Source organism: Rutilus rutilus, assembly GCF_951802725.1.
Source record: "Rutilus rutilus genome assembly, chromosome: 20".
In the NCBI taxonomy this organism is placed as follows: Eukaryota; Metazoa; Chordata; class Actinopteri; order Cypriniformes; family Leuciscidae; genus Rutilus; species Rutilus rutilus.
The window spans coordinates 35,719,020-35,732,596 of record NC_140225.1 but is presented as its reverse complement, the minus strand read 5'-3'; the positions used below and the strand labels follow the sequence as shown (position 1 = coordinate 35,732,596).

General features: G+C 40.3%; 1 protein-coding gene across 1 annotated transcript; it reads left to right on the top strand.

Annotated features, from left to right (window-relative positions):
- The first annotated feature begins 2,901 nt into the window (after positions 1 to 2,901).
- LOC311280242 (uncharacterized protein) lies at positions 2,902 to 13,418 on the top strand. Its single transcript, XM_084392236.1, has 4 exons — positions 2,902 to 3,123; positions 3,201 to 3,406; positions 12,214 to 12,418; positions 12,642 to 13,418. Exons 1-4 carry the CDS (start codon positions 2,983 to 2,985, stop codon positions 12,891 to 12,893), a joined length of 804 nt encoding a protein of 267 aa, XP_084248362.1. The 5' UTR covers positions 2,902 to 2,982; the 3' UTR covers positions 12,894 to 13,418.
- Positions 13,419 to 13,577: the final 159 nt, after the last annotated feature.

Sequence of the window (13,577 nt, the reverse complement as noted above, 5' to 3'; positions counted from 1 at the left end):
GGCAGGGGAGAGGGGAGGGGGGGGAACTGTCATCGCCAGTGGCCCATGCATGCATATCGACTGTCACTAAAAATCAGTGGTAAAACGGTATGTCATTATAAAATATATATTTGTTTATATACACACTATAAATGCATATATTTGAAAATAAATAAAAAACTTTCCATACATAGCCTAGATCTACGCGCCCCCTAAACCCACATAATACAGATGGACAGTGACAGAAATTTGCACAAATTAAGCATACGTTCCATACAATTGAGGTATTATCGAAATATCTAAATTTTAATAACGAGTGATTATTTAACAAAAGGCAAGTAAAACGGTCAGGGTTACATTTTAGACACACACACACACAACGTTACACACACACACACACACACACACACACACACACCTCTGAAGCGATAGAAAAGTCCTCGGGGACCGCATGTTACGACCCTGCGTTTTACTTGCTCGCCTGCTGGTGGCGTTGTTCTTCCATGAGAGCGCAGGAGATTGCACACACCTGTTCCCTGTTCACCACTTAATCAAGGAGAGGATAAAACATTGGCCTCCACCACTCTTCTTTACTTCGTCCAGGGGATTGACAGCCTCTGGAGAAGTCACTTGTTGCAAACCTTTATTTTGTCTACAGCCCATACCAACCTTTTCTCCTCCCCATCTGGATTATGATTTTTCCCCTTTGATTTTGAACCCTAGACTTCGTTATATTAAGTTATCTGTTTGTTTGAAGACTAATAAAATCTTGCAAGTCATTACTGAAGTGTACTTGTATATTTTATGTACGGTGGAGAACGAGCTGGCCGTAACATAAATTGGGTGTCTCGTCCGCGATCCTATGGGGGTAGGAAACGTTGGTAAGTATGGGTTGTATGTGTGTGTGTTTTTGTGAATGGTTACCTTTATAAATGAGAACTCTGGTTAGTTAGTGTTTCCAGCTGGATTGTGAATACAACCCTTCCGACGGAGCACTGTTTGTTGTTTTGTTTTGTTATTTTGCCTTTCTTGTTTTTGGAGGTTATCCTGGGTGGAGATTCACTCTCTGTAGGGGGTACGCTTCCGGACCTTCAGTCTGACTGATTGTCGCGGAGCTCAGCGTTTAATGCCGCCCCGAGCCCGGTACATCTCTGAAGACCAGGTAGGATTTAGTTAGTGTTTTCTGAGTTAGGAGCTGGAGTTTTCTCATATTGTAAACGGTAAATCCATTCAACAAAAATAAGTAAAGGTAAATCATTGTGTTCGTGTGTATAGTGCGGTTTATTCTGGCGCTTACACTGTGTTTTGACCATAGACTGTAAAAAATATGGACAAAGCGTCTGTGACGTCACCCATAGACTTTCTGAAGAACGGGTTTGAAGCCGTTTATGGGGGGTATGGGCGGCGCCATCTTGGAAAATCTTGGGAAATCCTAACCCCGCCCACCTTCTAACGCAGCGCGGGTCACTCAGCTCGCTCTGCTACTCCGGTTATCTCTGTGTATATTTTAGGCAACGAAATATGTTATAAAACACCATACGAAGTCTTTTCGTTTTCATTTAAAGAAATCTTAAACATTATAGCCACACAAATGTAGTTCAGGCAACGCATATTGATTATATTCAACTGCACATAACGTTTGCCTATTTATGAAAAAACTAAATATAAAACACAAACCTGCCTCTTTTCATTTTAAATATATTACACATTTTATGGTCCAGGCAATATGTGCATTTGTACTAAACAACAGATTTTGCAGTAAACAACATTACAGATCATCTTCGTTGTATTATAATTTAAAATGACAAACCTCAACCCAGTCTCTTTTTGTTAAATTTCAGTTTTATCAATATTAGCCATTATAAAAGTATACGTAAAAGCTATAAGAAGCTATACAAATAAAGCAAACAATTCAGTCAAACATACAAAGTCAGCGCTCTATAGTCTATACAACGGTAAAGTTATAATAGCTTATAAAGTTATGAAACTTCCCCTCAGCCAAAACGATTGCCCAGGGAAAAAAATTTAGATTCACGAGACCAAAAATCGCCCATTAGATATACACAAGACGATATAGATATACACAATTTCTCATGTTTAACCACTAAAGAGACGCCAGAGTCCGCGGCATTGGCGGCAAACCTCATAACGTCAAGCCGATGAAAGACTGCTCCAGGTGGGGTACATGAACGCCGAGCGCCCGGTCATCGCTGGATCAACTGGATAAATCTTTAAATAAACCACAGATTTGAGCTTTAAACAACTACATTCTCGCCTGAAAAACTCTTAAAACTACATTTCATGATACGTAAACAGTAGTATTATATGTCAACTGTATTAAAAAATGGCGCTTCTTGTTGTCATTCTCCGTGGCGCTGCCTTGTCAGCTGTCAATCAAGCTGTCACTCAAAGTTAACCACGCCCTTATTGTCATATATTTTATATCTAAATACGATCTAAACTAACAAGTTAGAAAAAATTCACCCCCCTCACAGTTGTCAGGCACTCGGAAGCTATCGAAAAATACAATAAAAGTCCATGGGACCAACCTGTAAAAACATGAATTTATGATGTGAAAACGGACATTTTAACATGGGGGCTATGGACATTTGCTCCCTTTTGGGACCTCCAGTTTTTCGCACTTCCGGGTAGGCTTCATTTTTCAGATCAGAATGTTGCCGCTTGGTTTTGACTTGTGGGAAGTCTTCGGGAGTTTTTGTGAATGAGCATAGGTTGCGTAATATGGTGACGTAGTTCCTTTTTGAAGTAGTGGCTTATGGGAGTTGTATTTCGGGTAAACAGCGTCTCATGTGTAGTAGTGTCGTTTGTGTTATTGCGCGTATACATATACGAACAAAATGTCTTCGGTGGTCGAAGATTTCTTTGCGTGTCCGTCAGAAGCTTTGCTCGAGAGTTGTACAAAGGAGCAGTTAGTGCAAATCGCCGAACGCTTCAGTGTCGATCTTACTTCTCAAGAAAAGTAAAAAGCTCGAGGCGAAAGCCATGCGAGAGGCGCTGATCGAAGAGAGGAGGAAACAGCTGGACCTGCAAGAAGCAGAACACCAGGCCCAGAGACGAGAGGAGGCCATCAAGAGAGCTCAAACCCTGCGGTTCTACCAGACCGACCGAGTGAGAGCCTTCCATGTGCGTGTCTTACGGTATCAGATCACAAATCTTCTTCTGTGGTGAAGTGTTGTAGAAACGATCCTCTTGTTTTATAGAGCGCTCTGATGCTGACGGAGGTCCAGAAGGATAGGGAGGCTCAGGTCGAGCTGAAGCGCATGAGGCTGAAGGCCAGCAGAGAAGCAGACAGAGAGTTCTTTGCTGAAAGGGCTCGCAGGGAAGAGCAGGCGGTCCAGCGGGATCAGCAGAACGCCCTGTGTAGGAGACGAGACCGCCTGGCCGTCTCGGAGAGCTGGAGACTACAGTAAGGAGAAGTCATCTATGCTTCAGTGCACACACAGCTGACAACAACATGCTCGAACAACCTTTTGCTAGCGTTCCAATTAACATATAAATGTTATTTTCGAATGTTCTCTAAACATTCAAAGTGTCGACAACCTTTAAAATGTTTTTTATTTATTTTTCATTTCATTTGGGAATTCTCCAAACATTATGGGAAAGTTCCTTTTAAAAGTAATTGATGACGAGGCCGTAACCAGGGTTAGAACATGAGTGCGGTCCGGGGTGAGCTGTAAGAACACCCACAAATGCAACTCATTATATCCACTATACAGCCTAAACTTCCAAATGCAGACATTCTTTTGTCATCTCATGTGATCTCTAACCCTTCCTCTCAGTTGCTCTCCTCCTTGTCCTCATATCCGTCTTCCTCATCTTTCAATTTAGGCTTTTTTTTTAAAGAAATACATCTAACGGATTTTGCCCAAACCTTTTGGCCATTCTACACTCTCTGTTCTGGAGGATAAACAGTGTTAAATTAGACCTTCTTTATTGCAGCACAATTTGTTATGTAACAATACTGATTACTGTAATATATTTCCATAATAAACATTGCTATATGGATAGGTAATGATAACTTTGCCTGTGCTCTAATGCAGTGGTTCTCGACTGGTTAGGCCAGTCACAAGTTTTTTGTGCACTTACTCGTGCCCATAGCGAGGCACCTGTCGAGTTAGAAGTCCATCGCACTAACGGTTCGAGAGATATGCGAAAGACAGACAGACAGACAGACAGACATACTGACAGACAGACAGACATACTGACAGACAGACAGACATACTGACAGACAGACAGACAGACTGACAGACAGTCATACTGACAGACATACTGAGAGACAGACATACTGACAGACAGACATACAGACAGACATACTGACAGACAGACAGACATACTGACAGACAGACAGACATACTGACAGACAGACAGACATACTGACAGACAGACAGACATACTGACAGACAGACAGACATACTGACAGACAGACAGACAGACATACTGACAGACAGACAGACATACTGACAGACAGACAGACATACTGACAGACAGACAGACATACTGACAGACAGACAGACATACTGACAGACAGACAGACAGACATACTGACAGACAGATTGATTGATTGATTGATTTTATTTATGGATCAAACCGGTACAAAAAGAAAGAAACAGTAATCCAAAAGGATAACATGCTAAAGTAAAAATACTTATTTCCAGCATGGTCCATGGTCCTTGGTTACACACAGTAAAACAATAAACAGAAAACACAATGGACAAGAATAAACAAAAACAAAAACAAACCCATACAATATGAAGAGGAGGGTAAAAAACATCACGTAAAAACAAACTAAAACACTATAAAGACTCTCCAAATGATCAATAACTAATTTACCCTGTCCCATAAATGTTTTTTGACCTGTGTTTTAAAAATCCCTCTTGATGATAGGAGTTTTGTAGCAGTAGGCAAACTATTCCATGCCTTGATACCAGTATAAAAGAAAGAATTTTTGATTGCATTTGTAGCTCTAGGAACTATGCAAGAGCGGATGCTGGCCCTAGTATTATAGCCATGCTGTGTATGGACCATGTTTACGTTAGAGCATAAATATTTGGGGGCATGACCATTAACAATGTTAAACATGATTTAACTTAAGTTGTTCTACTCTTAGATGTACAGGTAGTAGACCAGCTCTTGTAAACTCCTCCCTACCTATATGAGTACGGGAGGGTACTTTTAATAGGTACCGAATAACATTGTTTTGCAGCACTTGGAATTTGTTTTTAAATTTCGCAGTCAACTCAGAAAACCATGCAGAGCAAGCAAAATCTACATGGCATTGAATCAGACTTAATACCAATAATTTCTTTACAGAGGAATCAAAAAGCTTTGTCTTGCGATATAAAAACTTTAACTTACAGGCACATTTGGCTAAAACCTTGGCTGCAATGGCTTCACCTTTAAGTGATTGATCCAATGTTAGACCCAAATATGTAACACTTGATTTGGATACAATTTCAAACCCATTACACATGACCTTTAAAGTATTTGATTTTGCCAGTTTCCTTTTTGTACCAAACAAAATTGATTCAGTCTTGCCCAGATGCATAGAGAGCTTATTGTCTACCAGCCACTGGCTGAAAGAGACTCGAGCTCTATGCCAAGAGTATTTTCAATGTCTTTAACATTACACCCTGGGACAAGTAAAACAGAATCATCAGCATATAATAGCAACTTGCACCGTACCGCAGCTGATAAGTCATTTATATATACTAAAAATAACAGGGGCCCCAGGATCGAACCTTGGGGCACCCCGCATGTTATACTCTGTGTGTCAGAGAGGGTCCAGTCAACATCACAGACCTGGGTCCTGTCTGTTAAGAAAGAAGTGAACCACATGAGTGCTGAGTTACTAAAACCCATGCACTGTAATTTAGAAATCAACATCTTATGGTTCACAGTGTCGAATGCTTTTTGCAGGTCAAGTAATAGCATGCCAACATAATTCCCTCGATCAAAATTCTGACACACATAATCAAAAAGGTGAATGAGACAGGTGTCCGTAGAATATGCAGCTCTAAAGCCAGACTGGAGCTCATATAATAAATCATGCCTGATGAAATACTCCTCCACCTGTTCATACACAAGACGCTCAAAAATCTTTGATACAGCTGACAGGATTGATACTGGCCTATAATTTCCAACATCAGCTCTGCTACTTTTCTTAAAAAGAGGAACCACTCTGGCATTTTTCGTATCGCTTGGAAAAACACCCTGACTTAAGGACAAATTTATAATATGGGTAAGAATACTATATATAACCCCTGCACTATCCCTAAGAAACCTGGAGGGGATAAGATCCAAGCCAGAGGCCTTATTCACTGACAGGGTGGAGAGGATCGCTTTTACTTTATCCTCTGTGACCGGGCTAATTGCAAATGCACCCGCAGAGACATTTTTACTTTTATAAAAAAAGTTAACAAAATTTATGCCAAATTTGTCAGAAACATCAGGCAATTTACTGACCAAACTGGCAGCAATGGTTGTAAAATAATGGTTAAAATGGCAGGCAATCAGCCGCTTATCAAAACACATCTCATTCTTAATAATAAGCCCCGCTTTTCCAGACTTAGATTTTGCCTTTGCTGTTGATCCCATATCATTGAGAATTTTCCACAGTTTTTTAGGCTGTTTTACATTTGCAGCAATGGAATCAGTATAAAATTTAGACTTAGCTTGCTGTATCTTGCAATTAACTTGATTTCTAAGATAAGCATAAGAGTTATAGTCCGCTGGGAGTTTAGACTTTTTAAACTTTCTGAAACATCTATTACGTTGTCTGATCATGTCAACAATTTCAGATGTCATCCAACATGCAGTTCTATGCTTAATTCTTGTTTCCCTCATAGGAGCGACTTCATCAAGAGCTGCTATAAAACGCTGTTTAAACAAATCCCAAGCCTTATCAACATCATTACATTCAAACACATCAGACCAGTCTCTCTCAGACAGCCTTTGATTGAACACCTCAGCAGAGTACTGTTTGGTACATCTGTATTTGATAGAACAGTGCTCATTTATTGGTTGAGATTTCATTTTTTTTGCGTGTGCAAAAAACAGCATTATGATCACTAAAAGCCACATCCAACACACCTGATTGACTTATCATTTCATGGTCAGATACCAAAATTAAATCAAGAAGGGACTGGCTATTTATAGACAACCTAGTAGGCTCTGTAATTAATTGCTGTAAACCAGACACCCTACAAAGACATGAGAGAGATTCTTTCAAGCTACTTCGTGGCAATAATATATTTGTATTAAAATCACCCATAATGATGCATTCTTTCTCTAGGCATACATTGCTTTTACAGCAGACAGATTCAAGGAGTTCATAAAAGTCAGTTTGCTTAGGAGGACGATAACATACACCAACAATGATGGGCTTGGTTTTAGGAAGAATTAACTCCACCCAAGCTGCCTCCAAGCCATCCACCTGCAGATCGTGGCGCGGATTGAAAGTTATATCAGACCTTATAAAAAGGCACACTCCTCCTCCATGTCTGTTGCGATCGCGTCGGTAGATAGAATAACCTGTAAGCCCAACTTCACAATCTTGAATAGAACAGTCTAGCCAGGTCTCCGATACAGCGATCACAGCAGCCTTAGATATAAACGCGAGGTGGCCGATTTCATCCAGTTTGGGTAACAGACTCCTTGCATTAACGTGAATAAAATGCATCCCTTTCTGATTTAAAAGACCAAGTGACTCAGAGTGTCTCTCATCCATACTGTCGTCATCATAAGTTCGCAAATCCTTTGTGTCATCAAAGACATTTACGCCGCACATTTCCCGCACACAACACCGGTTACAAACCAACGGGATATCCGACTCAGTTCTTACTGCCCGGTCATACAATTGTGGAGCAATATTCCCGCATTTTATATGAACAAAAACGTCACACAAGTCACAGGCAACTGCTTTGGCGTTTGCTCTTACCACCTTTCCGCAGTTAGGGCAGCAATTGATGGTAAACTTCTTTTGCCGGTATTCCGCTGTTTCAGAGTTAATAGGGCCCGGACACTGATGGATATCTCCCGAAAGCAGTAGGCAGATTGATAATATTTTGCCGAAGGCATCGGGTCGCTGGGTTCCTCTAGAACTTGCTTTGAAAGCGGCTTTAGCCTGCCAGGTGATCAAGGCAACACTGTCGTATCCACAAAGTTTGTCAGCATTTACTGACAGATGACAATCTTTGTCTAAACGCTCGATTTTCAGATGCATAAAGGCATCATATTCGAAGCCCTGTTTAGAATTTTTTAAACGGTAACCAAAACTGCTTAAACACAGTATAGACTGATACTGCTATCAGAGCTCCAAACACACCCGGCGCACCTGCCGCCATCTTGCCTTCCAGATAGACATACTGACAGACTGACAGACATACTGACAGACAGACAGACTGACAGACAGACAGACAGACATACTGACAGACTGACAGACATACTGACAGACAGACATACTGACAGACAGACAGACAGACAGACAGACATACTGACATACTGACAGACTGACAGACTGACAGACAGACAGACATACTGACATACTGACAGACAGACAGACAGACATACTGACAGACAGACAGACAGACAGACATACTGACAGACAGACAGACAGACAGACATACTGACAGACTGACAGACAGACAGACAGACATACTGACAGACTGACAGACAGACAGACATACTGACATACTGACAGACAGACATACTGACAGACAGACATACTGACAGGCAGACATACTGACAGACAGACAGACATACTGACAGACAGACAGACAGACATACTGACATACTGACAGACATACTGACAGACAGACATACTGACAGACATACTGACAGACAGACATACTGACAGACAGACAGACAGACATACTGACATACTGACAGACAGACATACTGACAGACTGACAGACAGACAGACAGACATACTGACAGACATACTGACAGACAGACAGACAGACATACTGACATACTGACAGACAGACAGACAGACATACTGACAGACAGACAGACAGACAGACAGACATACTGACAGACAGACATACTGACAGACAGACATACTGACAGACAGACATACTGACAGACAGACAGACAGACATACTGACATACTGACAGACAGACATACTGACAGACTGACATACTGACAGACAGACAGACAGACATACTGACAGACATACTGACAGACAGACAGACAGACATACATACTGACATACTGACAGACAGACAGACATACTGACATACTGACAGACAGACAGACAGACAGACAGACAGACAGACATACAGACAGACAGACAGACAGACAGACAGACAGACAGACAGACAGACAGACGTTTCTGTAATTTATAGATAGATATTACCATATTCTGAGTTTTTTATTCATTTTGAGGAATGCTGAATATGTTTTTGTGCAAGTGAGATGCAATAACCCTCATGTTCACACACAAACGCCTCTGCACTTACTGCCGATCTCTCCCAACATGGGGACAGGAGAGCTATCCATCCGGAAATGGGAAAACCTGTGTTACTTATTTGAAAGAGTGACTCGGATATTTTGTGGTAAATTTAAAAGTAATGTAAATGTAAAGTAACTCGTCACTTGAAAAAAGTAATCTGATAAAGTAATGCGATACCCCGAACACTGCTTGTGAATGTTCTCTGAACGCGCTGAAATAATTAGTAACATTCAAGAAATGTTAGACGATTGTCCAACTAAAGCAATTCATTAAAGAAAAAAACACTCCAGGAATGATGTATAAATAATGTTTTTGTGTGAATGTTTTGAGGACATGATTAACTTTGATAACTTTGAACGAACATTCTATTAACGTTACTAGAAGACCGTTTGTTCGTAACTTTGAGGTTCTGAGAACATTCCCTGTCAGCTGGGAATTCCCTTAAAGCACAAGGTGTCTGACGTCTCCCGCTTTATTAGGTGTCAGGATCATGAGATGAAGAAAGAGCAGAAGAGGCAGGAGATCAGGAGGGAGGCTGTAGAAATAGAGCGAATTAGAGTGTGCTCTGATGGAACGGGCCATGAAAGAGCGCAAGAAACACGAAGAGAAGAGGAGCTCGACGAAAGCTTTTCGGGTAAGGCGGTTGTTGGACAACATTCACACTGTGAAAGCAGACTGAATCAGATGCGGTTTAGAAATCCCTTCTTCTGTCTTCCATCAGGACCTTCTGACCGAAAGAGAGCTGAAGAGAGCAGCGGAGGCTCGGAGGCAGGAGGAAGAGGAGGAGAGAAAAAAGCAGATCACCAGCCAGAGAGAGGAAGAGAAGAGAGTGTGGAAGGAGAAGCAGGAGGGAATACTCAGGTACTCTACATCAGACAAATGCGTCCTGTGCTGGAGATTACAGGATTCTCATTAGTGCCAGAAATTAACTTCTTTATTTTGCTTCCTGCTAAATTTTACATGAATGAGGGCTAGCACGTATAAAACACACAGCATGCTGATTATTTATGTTAAACACTTCCAATCCAGACTAAACTTGATATATTAAATGCTAGACAACAGATGAAATAACTTTGGGCGCATTTTAGGCATTTTTGTTACTTAAAAACTGTGAATCTCTAGAGATCATGGGCTGTTATTTTAGTGTTATTTATATATATATATATTATTTATTACAGTATTTAGCAATGGTTTGAATGACCTTTTATTGTTATATTTTCTGTTTAAGTTTTAGGAATTGTGAGTATGTGCTTCTGTCATTTTTTTTATTCGTTTTTTTCGTCTTTTTCTTTTGAGCTTTATTTTATATTTATTTCAGTTTTAGTTTTAGTAATTTTAGTACTTCAACTTACAAATTGAAATGTTATTTCAGTTAGTTGCCAAGGCAACATTTGTAAGTTTAAAGGAGAACTTGGTAACTTTTTTAGCCTAGGCTTAACCCTAACCCCACGCACATGAGCAGCGGTAGAGAGGGGGAGGAGGCGCCGCAAGTGAGTTATTTACAACTGTGTTGTGAAATATACGCCCTCCCACAGCTGTAGGGGGAGCTCGTGGGGAAAACACACGACAACAAAAGGGAAAATCAGCGAAGAAGTGACTAGAGTTCGCTAGAGTTACCGAGTTCTCCTTTAAGGTTTAAGTTTTTCATCTAATGTCTCATCTAATATTTGTATTTTTTATTTTTAGCTTCATAACACAGTAAACCCTAACGCTCAAAATAATTCATTGTATTGAGTAGGGCCAACTCAAATTATACAAATTAGTTCCATCAAATTAACAAAAGATACTTAAAATGTTACGAGTATTTAAAACTTTCTTTTTTCTTTTGAGTTCACAAAACTGACACATTTTAAGTACGTTGAATTGTTTCGTTGTTTTGAGTTCTATGTACTTGTTTCTTTTAATTTTGACAAACTTAAATTTAACTGAAACTAGGCTGGGATTTTTTGTGGGAGATTTAGTAGTGTTTAATGTTTTGCTATGCTAGTTTAGAAGAGTTTCTGTTATGTTGGGTTTTTTGAGTCGCCATCATGGCTGGTGACGAGTGGAGCATGAGCTTGCTTTGAGAACAGTGTGTGTTAAATGTTTTAAGTTGCTGTACTCATTCCACAAGTGCTATGATATGCTGATGCTGTCAAAGCATCGTGTCACCAATTAGCAAGGTAGCACTTGTTGAATTAGCTGGTTAAATCTAGCCAAGTTTCCACTACTAAAAACACTGAAGATTACATGACAATTTTAAGTTGTGTATGAATGATCTTACTCAAATATTTTAAGTTAAGAGCAATTAAAATGTATGATTACGAAACAAAAATCTGCAAGCTCTGCTTACTTAAACATTCAATTTCTTAACTTAAACAATTTGATGTTACTGATTACCTCAAATTATGTGAGTTTTGCCAACTTTATTCGGGTTTACAGTGCATTTAACCAACTAGAAACTGCTCTTTCTGAGTGTTAGTTTCAAATTCAAACTTGCTTGCAAACCAGTTCCAATCTTTCATTTGTCTGTGAAAGGTCTTTTGGGAACATTTATACAAATGTAAATAAATTAGTGTATAAACCTAAATTCAAAATAAACTAATTCAAAAGATTGCTACCATTTGACATCCACATTCTTACAACTTGCTCATTCATGAATCACATCTAACTGGGAAGGTTATTGAAATCAGTGTGGGAAGCCTGAAGAGAAAGTATACTTCTTTCCACTGCTTGCTTTGTCTCAGAACTGGGCTTGTATTTGACTTTATGTTTGCTTTAGAGAGCGTCAAAGACCCAGAGACACTGTTATACAGAAGTTAGACATGCAGAAGATGGAAGAAATCAATCTTCTGAGGAAGAATGCGGAACAGAGCATTGCAAAAGCAGTGACTGAACGTGAGGCCAAACAGGCCCGAGTGCAAAGTGAGAGAGGAGAAAAACATGCAGCCATGTGGGAATCTATCGCTGCACACAGAGAATCCAAGGTAAATGACCTATTCCTAATGTTTTTATACATGTAAACATGTTTAAATCTGCGCTCCGCGTCGTGCCTCACATCGCCCCTCAGCCGCTCCACTGTAACACACGGCTGTGCTGGGCCTTATGGCTTCATTTTACCACAGTGATGCTGGGTTAGAGCATCACACTGTTTATATATCATTTGAAATGCATTTATTGAATTAAACATTTTTCTCAACTCTATATCAGAGGCGAGAGCTGCAACAAAAGGCAGAGGATGAAAAACAGAAATCTCTGGAGACGCTGAATGCACTGAAGGAAGCAGATAAACTCTTCAGGGAAAAGGAACAACTTAAAGCTCAAAAAGTCATCGAACGAAACGGCCGAGAGAGACGTCTCCCCTCTCCTGAAGAACAAGCGGTCACTTCGTGGAAACGGCAAGAGCACGCAAGTATTTTCTTCTTAATATCCAGTTCTCCTGTTGGTCACTTTACTATTTGACTCAAGGTAAGGCTATTTTCGATTCTCTGCTTATCAAAGAATTTGCTGACTTTCTATCAGAGTTAGTTTTGGCTGCAGATAAAGTCATAATTGTTGGTGATTTTAATATACATGTAGATAATGAAAAAGATGCATTGGGATTGGCATTTAAAGACATTCAGAACTCTATTGGAGTTAGACAACACGTGTCAGGACCTACTCATTGTCGTAATCATACTCTAGTCTAAATCTAATATTATCACACAGAATCAATGTTGATGCCGTTGAAATTCTGCAGCAGAGCGATGACATCTCAGATCATTATCTAGTCTCGTGTAAACTTAATTTAGCCAAGGCTGCAAAGCAGACTCCGTGTTACAAATATGTTAGACCTATCACTTCTGCCACTAAAGATTGCTTTATTAATAATCTTCCTGATCAGTTTCATCATCTCAGTATCCCAGATAGCTTAGCAGAACTCGATATTACGACAGAAACTTTTAACTCTCTCTTTTCCAGCACTTTAGACACAGTTGCTCCGTTGCGCTTAAAGGGTCATGACACCCCCCTCTTTCAGCTCAAGTCTAGCTTACAATCTTTTTGAAAAATGCAACTTAATTGGGCGTGGTGGCTGTGAGAAGAAGGGCGGGGAGTGGGTGTGGTGTGGCACGGCAGGGGAGAGGGGAGGGGGGGGAACTGTCATCG

What these genes read in the sequence shown, in the direction of transcription:
- LOC311280242 (XM_084392236.1), top strand. Translation starts at nt 2,983, where the DNA reads ATGCGAGAGGCGCTGATCGAAGAGAGGAGGAAACAGCTGGACCTGCAA. An exon ending in ACCGAGTGAGAGCCTTCCAT is followed by an intron (nt 3,124 to 3,200) that starts GTGCGTGTCTTA and finishes CTTGTTTTATAG; the next exon opens with AGCGCTCTGATGCTGACGGA. An exon ending in CTGCACACAGAGAATCCAAG is followed by an intron (nt 12,419 to 12,641) that starts GTAAATGACCTA and finishes ACTCTATATCAG; the next exon opens with AGGCGAGAGCTGCAACAAAA.